Raw genomic sequence first — 18,512 nt, 5'->3', positions numbered from 1 at the left:
AATCAGACTTCCTCAGACAAGCAGTTTACAACATTGTTGTAATTGTTAATTTACATGGAAGTAATGAACATATTTATGTTTTTTTTTGTTGTCACCCTGTGTAATATTGTAATTCAGCACTTTTCAGAAAATGTATTTCTGCAAGTATAATGGGAACTTCTTATAGGTTATGTAGGTTATAATCAATAGCAGAGACTTTTTATAGAAATGAATGAAAAAAGAATGTTATTCAAAATAAAAAAAGTTAAAAAATGCAAAAAATAATGTAATAATTGAGTAAAGCAGTTAATATTGTAATACATTTGAACAGGTCAGTTTTTAAATAAATAAAAATTAGTATCATGCAGTTTAAACAAAATAATTCAATTCTACTGTTCAGAATGCCTGAATATTTGGCATTTTGATATAAAACGAAAAATATTGAAATGGTTTGGTAATGTTAATTTCAATATTAATGTTGTTAATTCATTTCCAACTATTTCAATGTTTTGTTTTATATTAAAATTTGTAGTGGATTGTATGGAGTTTAAAAAACAGTCAGTTGTATTATTGTATAACAAAAACTTATGTATGCAATATTGTCATCATCGTGATAAACTCGGTTTCAGCAGTTTTGTATGAGAGTAGGTGCCAAATATCCTTCATCATCTTGAAGTATGTTGCTGGAACTTGATGCATCTGATTCTACTGAATTATTAGATGGAGTACGCCTATGTGTGCCATGCAGTTCATGAACTAATTGTGTTTTTAACAATGGCCTTGCATTATCATCATCTGTTAACATACTACTTGACAAACGCCTCATTTCCGCATAGTCTTCTAATATTGGACTTCTGATTGTAGTCTGTGGCGATAATTTGTGTTTACATGTCTCCGTCGTTGAAATGGAGATCCGGGGCAAATACATAGTTCTTGGTCGAGGTTTTGGGGCCTGTTGCGCTTTGATATTTTTAAAAACAGTGTCAGCCCCATGCAATGGAGTGCTCTGTGGATGGGGAGATGGCATCATATGAGGAGTTGTAACTTGTGTATACATGGGTGACACAGGCATATAAATGATGCCACCGTTCTGGTTTTGACATGACGCCATCATTGGCATAGGATTGTATGGCATAACCATAGGCATGTACTGCATATATGGTGTTTGTTGTGCATGTGTACCAAAGTATGAATGATTGGGGGATACTGGTGCAGACCTTGACATCATTTTTTGTTGTTGTTGCAGTGAGTTTGGTATTTTAAGTGAGTTATAATTTCCGTCATCTGTGGTTGGACTGAAATTCGGTGGCTGAATCAAATTTATAAACTGAAGGTCTGGAGATATCGTATTTTTTGAAGCTTCATAAAGTGATTTCGGAACCTCTTTCATTTCACTGTTGTTATTATTTTCAACCACTTCTCCCAAGAATATTGATGATTTTCTTGGCGGTTTCTTTGGTGGGGCTCTTCTGGGTATCGAGCTTTTTTGGCCTGAAAAACAACTCTGTCTCCTCATTTGAGGGATTTCATTCTCTGGAATACTTAACGAATTTTTACAACTGCTTTCATGATAAGATAAAGCTCTTCGTATTGGTTTAACAGGACTTGTACATTTTACTACTGCCAAGTCGTTTGTGTTATCTTTGCCAGTATATTTCATCTCTTCATAGATGTGATTCTTATTGTGTGAATTCTGATTAACTAGGGCTTCAGTTTCTGTCAGTGGCACATTCGGAAGTTCCCTTGCTGGTGTAGTAGTGCTTTGATATGTTCCAACATTCCCAACAGATTTGGAACTTTCTGCATTTGGATTTAGTGCCGCTAGTAAGTCATCTTTCGGCATCATGCTTTTGGCAAATCCGTAAGATTCCATACCATCCATAAATCCAGTGTGTGATTGCAAACCAACTATTGATATTTCACCAATGGTTCGTTTCTTCTTTTCTTTTGCTTTATTTCGCTTTCCACAAAAGATATATATGAAAATGACGAATATAATAAGACAGGCTGTTGTTGCAAGCACAATTACAAGAACCTGCCATTGCCATTTTCCACCATTTTCTTTTGCAGGATTTGCTGTCGTCATAACTTCCATACGGGTTGTATTACCGAATGAATTAATTCCTAGGAATTTTTGATTACTTCCATTCTCAGAATCATTTATGGTTCGTACTGTGATTGGAGACTTAGAAGTTGTTTTCGCAATTACCGCTTTCCCACTCAAACCTCTGTCTTCATTGCATTTATCAGCATTCTCATATATACAATCTACGACATGCACCATCTGCAATCTGCCACAGGAATCATCTGGTGCTTTGTTTCCATTCTCGTACGAACACTTTCGTGTTCTTTTCTTTGTTCCTGTTTTCATCTTGCAATCTGCAGTACAGGAGGTCCAACTACTCCATGAAGATAAGATAGTTTTTGGTCTTGTGGTTGTTGTACTCACAATACTCGTACTAGTAGTCAAAGTAGTAAGCATAGTGGCTTTTGTAGTTATGTGTGTAGTAGTGGCTATCGTAGTTATGTGTGTAGTGGCTGAGGTAGTTGTGCTTGGTTCTGTGATAGAATAGTTTGAATATATTATTTATATTTAAATTTACTCCAATTCTGGAAACGATTTATAACAAAGTAGTACCTGTTGTTTGACATGGTGGGCTAGCAGAACAATCATCGATAAGTGTTTCTTGTTTTATAGTAGTACTCCCAGCATTCTTCGAAGCACAACTTATACTTTTCTCTCCATCTTTCATGCATGTTCTCTGGAGTACCTTAAATAAATTACCGTACAAAGTATGAAAGGTTTTTATCAGACAAGAGAGCTATGCTCAAATATATGGACACGTAGCGCCACCCAATGGCAATAATTTTGATGACGTCATAGCGAGAAAAAAAAAAGTAATAGCCTTCTGGAGAAAAATTTTATCTTTAACCACCGAAAATTTCAAAGCAATTGGTCCAGTATTCGAAGAGAAAAGCGATTTTTTAAAAATGATAGAGACAAATAATAACAATAACAACATAATATTGAAACGATCGTTATGTCCACTAAACGTGTCCAAAAAGTAAAATATGTCAAATCTTGATGATTCCAACACTTTAAGTCAACGCTTTACGCACTACTAGGCTATCGTGCTGTGTCAAAGTTGCAAAAATCTTATGATCACTGCCCACTGGGCTATATATTGATTATCAATATGGAGGTAGCTAATTTTGTTCGCCTCTTTTACATTAAATTTTTGTAATTGGACTGAAACCAATGGGCAGGGGGGGGTATATTCACTTGGCTAACACAGACAGTCCCCGAACTCGTAATAGAACTAAAATAAGGAAAATCAGAATAAAATTATGGCCTAACCCTAACCTGGTACACATAGTACAGGAATACCGATTATATTCATTTTCTTCTATAGGCTACTTATTAATGTGATCCTCAATATATGGATATTTATTTGATAAACGTAAGGTTGCACTGAAATATTTATATCACTATTTGCTGTTATATTCCCAAGATTCAGTTTTTCTGGTTACAGTACCATTTGTATGATACCTGCGTGAATATGAACAAATACGGTAGTTATTTCATGGACCGTCAAAATATGTACTATGATAATATATCGTCTTACTCTGCTTCGATCAACACTACATTGATCTTTGCATTCAGGACTAGTCGATGTCCAACTTGACCATGTTCCATAACAAATATCCGTTGGATTGCAGTATCTCGTCAGTATTGATCGACAGTTTCTGTTTACTGCTTTGAAGGCACAAGTTCTCACAGAACGTTGTACTGTGTCCTCGCATCCCGTTCCCAGACATTTTGACCATTCACTTTGACCAATCTGTAAGATAGAAAATAAAGTTTTTCTACTTTAAATTTAATAAGTAACAATAGAAATGTTAGCTATTGAATTTTTTTTAGTTCCAACTTTTGTCCGGTGGGCAATTACAATTGTATCGGTCTTTTTTATTAAATGAGGCTTTAAATGAGTACGGTGGTTCTCAAACTTCAATGCTTTGTTGCCCGTTCCAAGGACTCCTAACACTGGTGCCCCCTGCTCTTATCGAAAAAGACCGCCGTAAATTATTCACTAAGTACAATTTGTGCGCTGAACACCTTAATTTGAAGTAAATTCACTGTGATTTTTTTATTTATTCATTTTTTATCAAACATGGTGCATAAAATAACTGTATTCATAATATATTTATCAGTTGCGGCCAGCAATTTTGATTGTGGCCCACAAAGAACTGGTTCGTACCGTGGCCCAGTTTGAGAAACCCTGGTTTAGGGTATTCAATATTACATCATTTGATGCAGGGGTGTGCAACCTTTAATACAGGAAGGTCAGATACAAATAACTAAGTGAAACTGCCGTACCTTTATTTGACATGGACATTCTAGTAGTTGGAGGCATAAACTTTTTCGTTATTTATCTTCTGACATGCCTTGTTCGCTTCGCATAAGCTAGCTATTAATGCATTGTAACGGCTTCAAAATTGGCTTTACTCAGCGGGCCGCACAGGTTTTTCTTGTGGGCTGCAGGTTGCACACCTCTGATTTAAAAAATTCATTACCCAAGATTCTCCAGCACATAGGTCACATCCTTCTAATTCCTCCATCCAAACTTTTGTACCACATGCAATATGTGGCAATGTACCATTGGTTATCTTGCAGTTGTGTTTTCTTCTTTGCAGACAAGTTTCTTTTTCTCCACATATTTCCCATGGCCCCATATCATTAGTCAGGGTAGCTGGCTGAAATTTGGCTGGCTGAAATGAAGTAATGATAGCATATATAATTTATACATTGAATTTATAGAGTTTATATCATCGGTTTCATGTAAATATTTTATCAATTTTTATTTGTTGAGTTACCTCCATTGAAAATCGTGTGCGATTTGTATTGAAGAAAAAGTATGGAAATGCAAGAACACTTTTGCTCCAATCTAGGGCAGGGGTCCTCGACTACATTTTGGCGCGACCCCAAATTTTTTTTTTCTAATTCTTTGCAACCCAAGTATTTGGAAAGCATGCAATTCGTTGTTGATTTTAGGACTATTATTGACACTACCAAACAGTCCCCGAACTCGGAATAGAACCAAAATAAGAAAAATCGGAATAAAACTATGGCCTAACCCTGACCTGGTACACATACCTACGGGAGAACCAAAAAATTCTTTCTATATACTCTACCTGTGCAAAAATTACCTATTTCAAGAGTGGTTTTATGAGTCGGCCCCTATATACCGGTTTATATGTTCCAAAATCGCAATTTATTTCGAAACATTCACAAATCTTTCATTCAAATGTACCGGTATAAAAATAAAGCCTAGTCTATCACAGCTATTTCTAGACTAATTTTTGATTACTGCAAAGCTTGCACGAAGACAAAATGATCTTTGAGATAGTTGATTTAGACTTATATTTGCTGATTGGCCGATGTTACGGCAGTAAATAAGGAAGTCAATGCTCAGGGAAACATCCATAAATTAAATTAAAAGTTTATAAAGTTGTAGTACGTAAATACGCTACACAGATGCAATGCTCATATTTATGGCAAATTGAAATTGTTTTGCGACCCAGAGTGGAGGTTTTTTGAGTCCCGACCCTGTATTTGCGGACCCCTGATCTAGGGTATCCGAATCCGAAACTTATTTGAGTGAAACAATTTGATGCTGAACCTTGTTATCCTGTAACTAGAGCTCGACCGATATATCGTATATATTACGTGCCGATATTACGTGTTTGCCGATATATCATATCGGCCGTAAACCGCCGATATATATCGGCCATACTCGGCAAGCGCCTGGCTGCGTGCTGCAACGGCTCTCGCCCCTGCATAACTGGTAACTGCGTAACTTCTAGGGATGGGCAATGTAGAAAAATTTACTATTCTAGAATATTCTAGAACAGGGGTTCTCAAACTTTTGGTGTTGCGGAGCTCCTGAAAAGGTTGACCATTATTCGCGGAGCCCCAAAAGAAATGTTAAAATTGTAGCTTTCCGATAAATATTCCTGAGTAAGTTAAAAGTACTTAACTTAATTTAAAGGCTAAACTTTTTTTTAATGGGGTTAATGCAAGTCATAAATAAATCAAAATTTCAAAGATAAATTATATATACTCTTACTAAAGCTGTAAATTTGACACTTGACAAACATATTAATAAACTAGGGGTCGAATCTTTTCCCTTTTGACATTTTCGGAAGACTTAAAACTAAAAGGCTGCTAATAACGTGCACGATTGCATTTTGTTACAATCACCGATAGTTTTCGTCAGCATGGCATGTTAAACATCTTTACGCCAGTGTTTATTCTCCCTAAATCAAAAATTTTCTTCGGCTTATACACGTATTGTTCCACAATGACGACGATGATTGCTTTTTTGTTCTCGTGGGGAATTATGAGTTCAATGTGAAAAACATGTTACCATATATAGTCATCGGCGACGAAATGCTAGAAATAATAATTAATAATAAAGACGTAAATCCGCAACTCAAATTTCTTGATTGAAAAACGGCATTCCAAAATATTAAATTTCAAAATAAAAGATCACACTATAAGTTTGGTTTTAGCAGACTCACGTCAGATTAAAAACGCTTTTATAGGCATTGTAAATCACAAAATTTGGTGTAATGTTAGGTTTTCTTTGGTTATTCGTAGTACAGTAACTGAGAAATCGAAACACAGTCAATTGTGTGCGCGATTTACCTTTTTTTTATTCTGAAACTACCGACGGAGCCGCATGCATTAAAATAAATTTCAATCGTATTTTGCCCAGATCTTGTGATTTTTTTAACGGCGATATCTTGCTTAATAATAATCTCGAGTGCAAAAGAACAAATCAAGTTTGACAAATTCCAAGATCGCAAAAATACGACTCCAATTTATTCATAGGTGGCAGTTTATCACGTATTTTATGTTATTTTAGAATAGTATTCCTTCATTTTAGTAATCCTAATAGTAATCTCGAATGAAACTTGAGTAACTATGAGTACAATTGAATTATTACGACGAGACACTTTAAATGCTCGCATCGGCCATACATTGAATATTTTACGCAACAGAAATCTCGTTATCCGTTTTTTATAATCGCAAAGAATGTTGCGCGGAAATTTCCGATTCAAATCCCCACCTCTTGAGAATCCTGGCTGCGCTCCAGCTTATAAATAATGTCATTTTTCGATTCCGCCTATTTGCCATATTTCGAGGCTATAATGTTGTCAAATTTTATCAAAGCTGTTATTGTTTCTTTGAACAGTTACAAAACTAGTCATTATTTTAAAAAGTAATCGGATAGCTCACGGAGCCCCTAGGTTTCTCTCGCGGAGCCCTGGGGCTCCGTACGGAGCACTTTGAGAACCTATGTTCTAGAATAGTTAAATCGAATACCGAATGATATTCTATTTTCATACTTATTCAAAAAATGGGGATTTCCACAATGCTGGATTTAGATGTTAAAAAGTTGTAAATTTATAACTATAAATGTGTTATTTATTTGGAAATGTCCTGGGCATTGGATTTCATTTGATACTAAACAGGCATTTCCCAGGACAATTAAATTTGGGAATATTATTTTTTTTTGCCTTCAATTGTTCCAAATGTATGTAATCCCTAAATACTGAAATGCTAAATTAGGAAACGCTTTACACACTTTAATAATAAGCGGTTAAATACAAAAATAGATATTAAACGCATTAAATCATTATTAATGTTAGTCTGCCTAGTGTACTAAAACATACCCCCTGAGAATTAATTAGATGCAGAACCAGCGTGTGGCCACTGCAACCTATGCGCCGTTGTAAAATATTAAATTTAACCACTATCAATTAAAATCAACTTTTTATTCTGTGCGAGCAAGACTCGTAAAACCAAGTTTCCCTAAACGCGATTTTGTACTTAGTTATTAGGTAATAGGACATTCAAAGACTGATTCCTTTTCTATGATTATCATTACATATCATTATCTACCCAGACTTGGCCCTGCATAAACTCAATACGTCACTATCTTCGCCACTTTTTTTAAATTTATCGACGACTAAAATACTACAGACACTCGATCAAACGTGCGTCTATCTTGAAAGATAGGGAAGGACCGAAAAATATGTACCGTAATCTTTTGTTGAGAGTGAAATTCAAATGTGACAGAATTTCATGTATTGCGATATAACTTATTATTTCGGAAAATGGTGTACTTAGTTATTAGGTAATAACATCTAAAGACGAATTCATTTTCTATGATTATCGTTACATATCATTATCTACAGAGACTTGGCCCTGAATAAACTCAATACGTCTCTATCTTCGCCAGATGCGGCAACTTTTTTTTAAATTTACCAGCGACAAAATTACTACAGACACTCGATCAAACGTGCGTCTATCTTGAACGATAGAAACGGACCGAAACAAATGTAATGTTTTGAGAGTGAAATTTAAATGTGACAGATTTTCGTGTATTGCGATATATATAACATTGTATTTCGGAAAATGGTGTAACAAAATTACTCGTAAATAATATTTGATCTAAATTAATCGCAAGCATTGTTATAACATTTATCGACTGGCTTTTGGTTCACATGCATCATTTTTAGGTAAAACTCGCGGGTCTCGAGATACCATTTAATGTAAAATGAAGCAAGGCACGTCTGTAAACAATTGAAGATTGTTGCAATCAGATTATCGGAAGTCGGCACAAATAATTATTATTATTATACGTTAGCTCTATAGCAAATCAGTAGGACGCAAAAACAGTGCAATAACGAGTCTTCGCCGTGAGGTGTACTTCGCCGACTTCTTGTCCCGAATATGCCGATCGAGATTACAGTGTTTGATGTTTACCGATTTTACGAGCAGACGCAAGTTATGTTATGAGAAAAAACGCTCGTAAGATTTCCACGCGAGAAAAAACGCTCGTCTTTAATTGATAAATTAGAAACCCCAAACCCGAAATACAAAAATTAACGCATGGCGCCGGAGAGGCGGAAACCGAATCCTGTTATCGGATCCCATTGGATTCGAATACTTTGGGATTCGAATCCTCCGGATTCGGTATTCTATATTGCCCATCCCTAATAACTTCCCAATATTTCTCTCGCTTTCATTCTGCGTTATAAAGGCGTCTCTCCTAATTCCCGGTGTCTTATGATTAGTCATTTCATGCATGGTCATAACTGAAAAGTTATTATCTGGAGTAATGATGTTTTATAAAGTGACGTTTTTGAGAGAGTACACATTGAGAAAAAGGCAAATTTAGTAACAGCATTAAACGGTGGTTCTATAAATATAATCGATTGGAAGCTGGTGAGTTAGTAATCATAGGAACATGGTACAGGTGGCTCAAAGCAATAATGTCAGCTCTGAATTTGTGACCTACCCAAATTCAATTTTGAATTTCTGGGGTAACAGTTTTGTTTATATTGATGATTGTTTATCATTCTGCTGAAAATTACTAAATAAAAACCTAATCCATTATTATTGACTAAATACGGTATTGAGAGTCTCTGGAAACAAAGTCATTAAAAATTTCACATGTAACTGCACATGTATGCTATCACAATATCGAAGGATCATTATCACGATTCACTTTGAAATATATCAATTTATAATTTTTTAATACCCTTAACATATGTCCATAGTTATATTTAGAAAACGTCTGATTAACAATTCTTTTTCCTGGAAATAGCTAGACTAATATTGAAGTATCAGGAAAAGTTACAGAATAACATTTGTTCGAGCATTAACGAAGTTAGTTAAATAAAAGTCGTACTGCCATGATAACAAATATCAAAATGAAACTACAGACTCACAAGATGCATCATAAAAGCGTGGCTCAAAATATGATTTATATTAATATCGGCATTGCGATATCGGCGTCAAAAAGTGATATCGGTCGAGATTATTACATTGTGTTGCGAATAAGCCATGTTTTTTTTATCTTGTGAATTGGACTTCATATTTTAATAAAGTATTCAACATTATATATACTTACCAGTGCATCTCCAACTAGTAAGCTGTGATTCATGATATTTAATACCACACAAGTCTTAATCAAACACCATATGTATGCATATTTCTTCATATTAATGTAAGTGTGATAGTTACGTATGTCTCTACAATCCATATACCGTAGTTATTCTATAAGTAACGGAGGTTTATTATTATAAAGGCTAAATGAATTATTATTGAAATAATATATAAATGCTGTGCTCAATTTTGAAAGCCACTTTTTGGAATTATAATACTGTAATATGGAATTATAGTGGATATAGTTGAATTAAACACTGTCATCATAATGCTTGTCTGTTTGTTTATAACTATACCTGTTTACAACTCTTCTATAGTTAGCCCTTTTTTACATCATTTACCTGCAATAACCGTCAATCTTATACATAATAGAAAATAGCAAATATAGAGAGAGCTGACTCTGATTACGATATGGTCGTATCGCTCCCCGCTCCCCCCAGTCTATATTGAATAACTTTGCCTTTTTTTTTTTTACATCATTTACCTGCAATGACCGTCAATCTACATAAAACAAAATAGTAAATATAAGGGGAGCTGACTATGATTACGATATGATCGTATCGCCCCCCCCCCCCCCCCCCCCAGTCTATATTGAATAACTTTGTGTATGTTCTATGTTTTTTATTGTTGCGAACTTTATGATGCTCGTTCATATAATATATATATTATTTTAACACTCCTGTGTGTGTCATTTAGATTCAATAATTTTAGGTTCATCGAACTTATTCTCTTTTTAATTAATAGCATAAAATACACAAATCATTCGTCTACCTCTAATACTGGTATGTCTGAGTGATTTGCTATGACTTCCTGTTCATTTCTGAAATGTTAATGTCACTTCTAACTATTTGTCAGAGATGCGCTGGCCGGTGGGTGAATAGTGCATAGAGTTATATAGTTGGTAAAAAATCTGGAAATTTCGATTGACTTATTTAATTGACAACTTATGTTCACATGGTTTTTTCTTTTAACAAAATTATAGTTATTTTATTGATAAATTACACCTTGATAAATATAGATTAGAAACATAAATATTTCTTCATACATCTACATTGTACTTGCTTAGAGTTAGAGAAGTAAATTATGTCCCTTCTAGATTCATACCACAAAATTGGGCGCTCCAGAAGTGTGTGAACAAATATGGAGGTAACTAATTTTGTTCTCATACTTTACCTCAAGTTGTATAAAGGAACGGAAGCCTATGGGCAGGAAGTACAATCACTTGGCTAACACAGACAGACCCAGAACTCGTAAAATAAGAAAAATCAAAATAAAATTATGACATAACCCTAACCTTGTACAGACACTACAAGCAATTAACACTCTCACTTCTGAGACTGCTTTCATGATATTTCTTCCTTTCCTGCTGTGAAATAAGTTATATTGCAATACTACACTACTGAAGCTAGGAAACATTGTAAGTAATTTACCGCACAGGAAGTAAAGCCTATTTGATGATATGATTAATCAACTCTGTCCATCACTATACAGGAAATAATGAGGTCATCTTGCTCTGCACGCTTTTCAGTGTGTTAATCATACAGCATGCGATGATGTAATTTTTGGCTCTTCTTTTTATATAATCATTCGCTTTTCCTAATACATGACTGATGACAACGACATGTGACATTGTCTGTATATTATAAGAGTGACTGTATACAAGCTGGAATTTGTATTGCCTATAATGCTAAATTTGTGATCATATATATATATACATATATATTTATGTGAAATTCAGAATATCAGATTCATTATTTTGATGAACTAATTAATTCACATTAGTTACACACAGACTCAACTGTTTTCACATACATTGCTGTCAATTCAAACTTAATTTAAGGAATAAAAATATTGGGAATTTCATTTCTTCTCAGTAGTTAAAAGAGGTCTTGTCATTTTGAGACAATGATTTTATTTTTATGTGCGTATTATGGTGTATCACTATCACATAACTTTTGGGGATTATTTTCTTTACTATCACCTATTCTTATTATTTTCTGAGTTATATATCAGATTCATTATTTTGATAAACTAATTAATTCACATTAGTTTCACTCAAACTCAACCAGTGGCGTAGCCAGCCCAAAATTTTGGGGGGGGCCAAATTTGAAAATTTTAGAAATTATATTGGGTTTAAAACACCCGTTCTTCAAGCGCAAAACAACAACAGTTGGTCAACAAGCAAACTGATTCAATTACTCAGCTGGATTTTTGTGAATACAAAATCCATTAATAAACAATTTTTTATTTGAAACAACAAATATTAACAACGCAATTTAAATAAGTAAAATACATCGCCCCGATTAAAAGTCCATCCTTCGCTTCCCGCTAACTATGCTCGACACAACTCGATTAATTTTCTCCTCGGTGACCATTTCACGGTGACAGTGAAGCACACACAAATCAGAAAGGCGATTGGACGTCATTGATGAGCGCAGCCATGTCTTTACCCGTTTCATGCAGGAGAAAGACCGCTCAGCCTCAACGGTGGTTGCTGGTAGCGTCATAACGATCTGTATTGCGGTGTACACGCTTGGATAATCTCGAGCGCTCAAAAGAAGCCCCTCCAAACATTCGTCGTTAACGTCGGAACTTAAAGAAGTTCTCCACAGTCTCACTTCATTCTGGAGGTTATCCAATAAATACAGATGCTCTACCTCATCCACGTGAACTGGTTTGTTCGGTGGAAGAATTGATAGCAATGAAAAAAATGATGGGTTTTCAATGAAGCGTTCCCGAATAGAGCAGCTCAAGCCGTCGACGTATGGGAGATATACGGAACGTTTAAAATACTGGGATGCTGAATCAGCACAGACATTGTCGCGATACACTTGTACTTCGACTACTCTGGGTATTGTCAACTCTTTCAAGCCAGCTATTTCACAAGCTTCTTTGTAAATATTCAATGCGATTTCAGAGTCATTGCGTTCTTCAGCGATAACGCTCTGAAGAGAGGATGTGAGGTTCTTTACTGACGGCACACTGACTCCGACCGCCTGAAGTGCGCGCGCTAGTGGCTCCATTAGTGCCGAATATCGACCAATCAAACATACGGCGTAGATAACCGACGACTTTTCTAGAGCAGATTTCAGAGAAAAAGCCTTCGCCCGCGTCTCACTGTTAGCATCTCTCGCCAAAGAATCAAGAGCCTCAAGTACTCGTTTGAAGTTGCATTTGAAGATTCGGATGCTCTTGTACTTCTCAGACCATCTGGTGGGGCAGAACAAAGGGATGTTAATTCCTAAACCCGCGCGCCTTTTAGGGCTCTCCCTGAAAAAACGAATAGTCTCACGAATGATATCACAGGTGCTTCTGATGATTGCAACTTTACTTTGGTCATTTATGACCAAATTCAAACAATGAGAAGCGCAGTGCACAAATATTGCGCGCGGGTATTTATCACGAATGCGTTTTTGCACACCGCTGACGTGACCTGCCATTGTCGTTGCACCATCATAGCCTTGCCCCACAAGTTTTTGCAAATCCACTCCTATACCAGAGAGGTGGGTCAAAATATTTGAGGAAATTGATTCGGCAGAAACAGAATCCATTTCCACTAATCCTGTGAAGCGCTCGCACACTTCACCACCTTTCACATACCTCAAAACGATGCTTAGTTGTTCTTTCCCAGAAATATCACATGATTCGTCGGCTATTACGGACACAAACGATTTATTAGCCTCCATAACGATATCTTGCACTATCATGTTGCTTGCTACCTTGAGAATTTCATTTTGTATCATCGGGCTTGTATACTTAGCGTTTCCGGCCATTCGAGCGAAATGCCTTTTCAAATCTTCATCCCCTGCGTCGATACAAAATAGAAGAAGGTTCACAAAATTTCCACTATCCCCGGAATGTCCGCGCAAGGATATGTTACCCGAAGCACAGAACATGACAGTCTTGACAATGGAAGTCATTATTCGTCTGTTTTCTTTTGTTTGCGTAGCATATTGGGCCTCCATGTTTGCACGCACATTTTGACCAGTTTCCATGCTTTTGACAAAATTTTTCGCAGCTATATTTGATTCTCGGTGGTAATTTGTGTCTCGATGTGCTACAGCCTTTTCCATAAATTTTTTGTAGTCAATGCATGGTCTTGTAACAAAGGCAGTGTCCCTGAGAGTTCCATGCTTCAAACGTGCTTGCATGACTATGCATATCTCACACAAACCACCCCCATCAGAGAGTTGGGTGTAAACTAACCAACTGCAAAATCTGTTATCGTCAAGCCATTTTTTGAGAAATTTACCACGACTTTGTCTAACAGTATCCAGAATCGTCACGTTTTTCGGACCATCCGAAGTTAGAAGCCTGTATCTCTCCGCATCGGTAAGCTGTGTATGTTTCTTAAGAACAAATCCAAGATCGTTTGTTTTGCCTTCGTTGATTATTAGTTCATCTTCGGGAATAGAAGTGATAGACGTAACTGACGTAACCGGTGCATCCACAGCCTGAGAAGCGCTTATTGATGTATTTGAGGAAAGCGAGTCTTTATTTCGCTGGAAAAAACTATCTAATTTCGCCTGTTTAAATTTAGCCATCGAAGTAATTTGGTCATCAAAATTCAAGCGTTTCGAATAAAAATCCGGCGAGAACAAATCAAGACCGAGCAACTGACCGAAAGCTTGCGAAACAGTCTTTCCCATACTGCTCATAAGAGCGAACGGTCAAGTCTTTGTGCCGTAACAATGACAATCAACAAGCGTGACGAGACAAGATGCCACAAAACTGGTGGATTAGGAATGGAATTCTTGAAATTTTGGGGGGGGCCATGGCCCCTCTGGCCCCCCCTGGCTACGCCTATGAACTCAACTGTTTTCACATACATTGCTGTCAATATAAACTTAATTTAAGGAATAAAAATATGGGGAATTTCATTTCTTCTCAGTAGTTAAAAGAGGTCTTGTCATTTTGAGACAATGATTTTATTTTTATGTGCGTATTATGGTGTATCACTATCACATAACTTTTGGGGATTATTTTCTTTACTATCACCTATTCTTATTATTTTCTGAGTTATATATATTAGTCATGGAAAATAGTAGGAATATAGTGCATGGCATCATACATAGTGTGACTCTGATAGTTTTACAATCATAGTATTTTATTGGCTAGAATTGAAGTCACTTTGATAAATATACTGTATGTTTCATTCTTCGTAGAATAATTAATTACTCTAATCTCATTTATTTATTCGGTTAATTATGAAATTTCTTACTTTTTTTAAAATCATTTTTACATTTTTATTATTATTTTAGGAATTGTCTTCAAATTGGGTGCGGAACGTTCCTAAAATGGTTCGTCGTCGTGGTGCTATTATGCCTGCACCTGTGTCATCTAATCCCTCTACTCCAGTACCTACTGCACCACTTGATGTCAACCATGCCCAAATATTATGGTCTGCCAGAGCCTCAAAGGTTATATAATTGTTTTTTTTATAAGTAATTAAGTTCTGCTGATGTTGAGGATAGACTTACAAAAGTAATGAGTGTGATGCCGAGTTATATCTCTCCAATGGGTATAATTAAGGAGAGTGATATAGCAAGCATTTGGCACTAACTTGTGGCAATTTTTCTTCAGGATAACAAACCTGCTACACCTATGAGAAAACTTCCTCCAATTAAAACTAGAAGAGGAGCAATGGTACCACCCCCACCAATGAGTAAGTCTTCTTTTTATCTGTTTCATCTATTTTTTTTTATTTATTGTACTTTTATACTTGTTCACTTTATTCCAGGGGTTCTTTTGAGCCTCGAGCTTAAATTCATGTACATACGGCCTCGTGATCAACCTACCGTCCAGCAAATGTTGAGTACCTACTACTGACATGCAACATGTAGGCCAGGGGTGGGCAAGGTTTTTGGACCAGGGGCCTAGACTGGCGTGCCATCGCCATGTAAGTGTAACATAGAGTTACATTTTAGGAACAATATTTGCAGTATTACAAAAGTAAAATTAGAGAACAATAAGCCTTGTGCCAAAACTAAATTCAATTCCAATCTCAGCAATTCCTTGAGCTATTTTTCAGCTAGAACATCAAAATTTGGTTTTAGTTTAGTTGTAGCAGCATGAGGCGGGCCAGATTGAATTACCCAACATGTCAGATGTAGGCTCACTGACAATGACAATATGACGATCTCGGTTGATGTCAAATTGACTTTGTATTTTGCAATTTAGTTTTAATATATTAATTACATTACAGGTGCCGAACCTACAAGAACATCCACCCACAATGTTGAGTTTCATCAACCTCAAATGCATGAACAAACCATACCAGGTTTAGTTGGAGGTGATATTTATCAAGGTAAAGTATTGTTTTTTTACTTACCGTATTCCATTAAGCTTTGTAGCTGATAATAAATAATTATTTTTGTTGCTGATATACCCGTTAAAATTTCCAGTTTTAATATTGTCGGACTTAGTTGAATTATTTTCTGGTTTATTTAGAATATTGTAATACATCTTGCTGATTGTGACTTTCAGTAGCTGTTTTATGGTTTGTTGCATTTTTCGTTTGTGAATAAATTTATTCGTTTTTATCTACTTACAGATGAGCCAATGAATTTTTCATTTGCTGCTCCTGTCATGTCCCACATGCCGTTCTCAATTATTGATAGTAACTCAACAATAGCAGCTTCTAATGCTAACACTCTCGAAGCAAGCCATGACGTTCATGACACATCGTTGTCTAGACCTTATAACCTACGATCCAGTACAAAAAATAAGACGAATCAGTCCAAATCTACAACATCCTCAAAAAGATCAAGTGGAAGACGCAGTAGCATGATCAAAATGACACCAACAACAACAACTGTGATGCGTCAAGCATGGTAGAAAAACAGGTGCTTTCAATAGTTTGTTTATGTTATCCAATTGGTAGTATTCATGTCATGTATAGTGAAAGTGTCACTGAATTTGTCAATATACTTAAAATCAGGGATTGCATTGGTACAAATGTAATCTACATATGACTTGATATTTGCTCCTTCAGTGAAAATATATTTGATTTAGCACGCAACATTTGAATTTCATGATGCACAATATTTTATAATATAGATTGAAATATTAACTTTTCTGTAATTTTAATTTGCTACAAATTTTACAAATAATTTAAAATAATAGCTTCTCAGTAGATTTCACTAAAACAAAATTCCATTTTTTTCAATAAGTTGAATCCTGGATATTGCCATTTTTATTACGGATAGAAACCATTACATGTTTATGTTCTATACATTTTGTATACTTGTAAATGTTCCTCATAATTTTTGCATGGTTGTATTATTTTTATTTTCTTTATGCACATTTTGGTATGAAGCATCAAAGCAGTATCCTATTTTTCTTTTCTAAGAAGCCAATCATTGTCCGTCCATCCTGCCTATTTGCAGTATATTTATTAACTATCAACTGATAATAATTGTGGCTCCATTAACACACAACACACAGACCTTATCGTGCCAATGACCGTTGTCTTGTTTTGTAGAATCTGACAATATTTTTACCATGCACAAACTTTTTTTATTATTTTGTTTGTTTATGATCATAAGAGGTTACAGGCCAAGGTACGAATTGTGTTTTTCTATTTGCTGTTCATGTATTGCTATTTCCTTACCTACATTCATATATATGACTATTGACTTTTATATCAAGTCCAGACTAACTTGAAATAATCTCTCATTTTGTTTCTGAAGCGTTTCATACTTTTTTGCCAAAATCATTTCAGAAGTATCTGTAAATTTATTTTTCTTTTTTATGCCACCAATTATTGTTATTACATTTTAACAATCGGTCCAATGCCATCGTTTATCAAAAAATTTTGATATTTTCTGTGGATCTATACAAGATCATTTTAAATTAGTCTGGTTCTTTGTGAGTTTGCCAATGCACATTTTGCCTCGTTTGTCATTAATAATATTGCAAAAAAATATAGGTGCCTTAGTATTACTACTTTATTATAAAATGTTTTGTATTCCTTGACCAATTTTTACTACCGTCCTATCATCTTGTACATACTTTTTTATATAAATGATAATGCTTCATTCAATTTCTGGCCATGTCCAAAAGTTTCTGTTCCTATTGAATATCATTATTAGCACCATTGGCTAAGTTTTGAAATCATGTAATTTGCCTTATATTGATTTTTTAATCTAACTTTTGTACAGAAGTGCTGCTCCATTTTGTTGCTTGCTCTATGTTAATTGTATGTTACTCATTCAGACTTAAGTCCAAACACTTGAATCATGCAAAATAGCACAGATAGCAGCGGTTACCATGACCAACAGATAACTGCTCAAATGCTAGCATCAATCAACTCACTGAGTAATCTAACAGTAGTAAGATATTTTCAAAAGATTGTACTGATCTATAGCTCCGCAATTTATTAGCTAATTGGCTTCAATTAATCTATGAAAGATGCACAGTATATATTCATGTTGGTGTAATCATTGTTCTTAGCTTATGCCTGAATTTTCATGACCAATAAATAAATGTGAGCAAGTAATGCTGGTATCAA

At 35.4% G+C, this 18,512-nt stretch overlaps 2 protein-coding genes across 4 annotated transcripts in view; one reads left to right on the top strand and one right to left on the bottom strand.

Moving 5' to 3' along the window:
- Positions 1–18,512, top strand: part of LOC120339173 (protein smoothened-like) — a 26,048-nt gene extending 7,536 nt beyond the window's left edge. For both annotated transcript variants that reach the window (XM_078116531.1, XM_078116530.1), the window contains 4 exons: positions 15,262–15,420; positions 15,584–15,665; positions 16,206–16,307; positions 16,554–18,512. In XM_078116531.1, the coding sequence (XP_077972657.1) occupies positions 15,262–15,420; positions 15,584–15,665; positions 16,206–16,307; positions 16,554–16,837 (627 nt within the window). In that variant the 3' untranslated portion in view covers positions 16,838–18,512. The remainder of the gene's footprint in view (positions 1–15,261; positions 15,421–15,583; positions 15,666–16,205; positions 16,308–16,553) is intronic.
- LOC120338990 (uncharacterized) lies at positions 233–10,367 on the bottom strand. Of its 2 annotated transcripts, none has more exons than XM_039407020.2 (5): positions 9,966–10,367; positions 4,555–4,734; positions 3,606–3,821; positions 2,618–2,750; positions 233–2,538 (listed from the first exon to the last, which is right to left on the bottom strand). In XM_039407020.2, the coding sequence occupies exons 1-5, from the start codon at positions 10,095–10,097 to the stop codon at positions 605–607; spliced, it is 2,595 nt and encodes an 864-aa protein (XP_039262954.2). In that variant the 5' UTR covers positions 10,098–10,367; the 3' UTR covers positions 233–604. The 2 variants fall into 2 exon arrangements, with proteins under 2 accessions (XP_039262954.2, XP_039262953.2); XM_039407019.2 differs by having other exon boundaries at positions 234–2,538; positions 4,555–4,749; positions 9,966–10,366.

The sequence above is a fragment of the Styela clava genome, chromosome 9, assembly GCF_964204865.1.
Source record: "Styela clava chromosome 9, kaStyClav1.hap1.2, whole genome shotgun sequence".
NCBI classification, from domain to species: Eukaryota; Metazoa; Chordata; class Ascidiacea; order Stolidobranchia; family Styelidae; genus Styela; species Styela clava.
The sequence above is the reverse complement of the archived record's forward strand: the minus strand, read 5'-3'. Positions and strand labels throughout refer to the sequence as shown.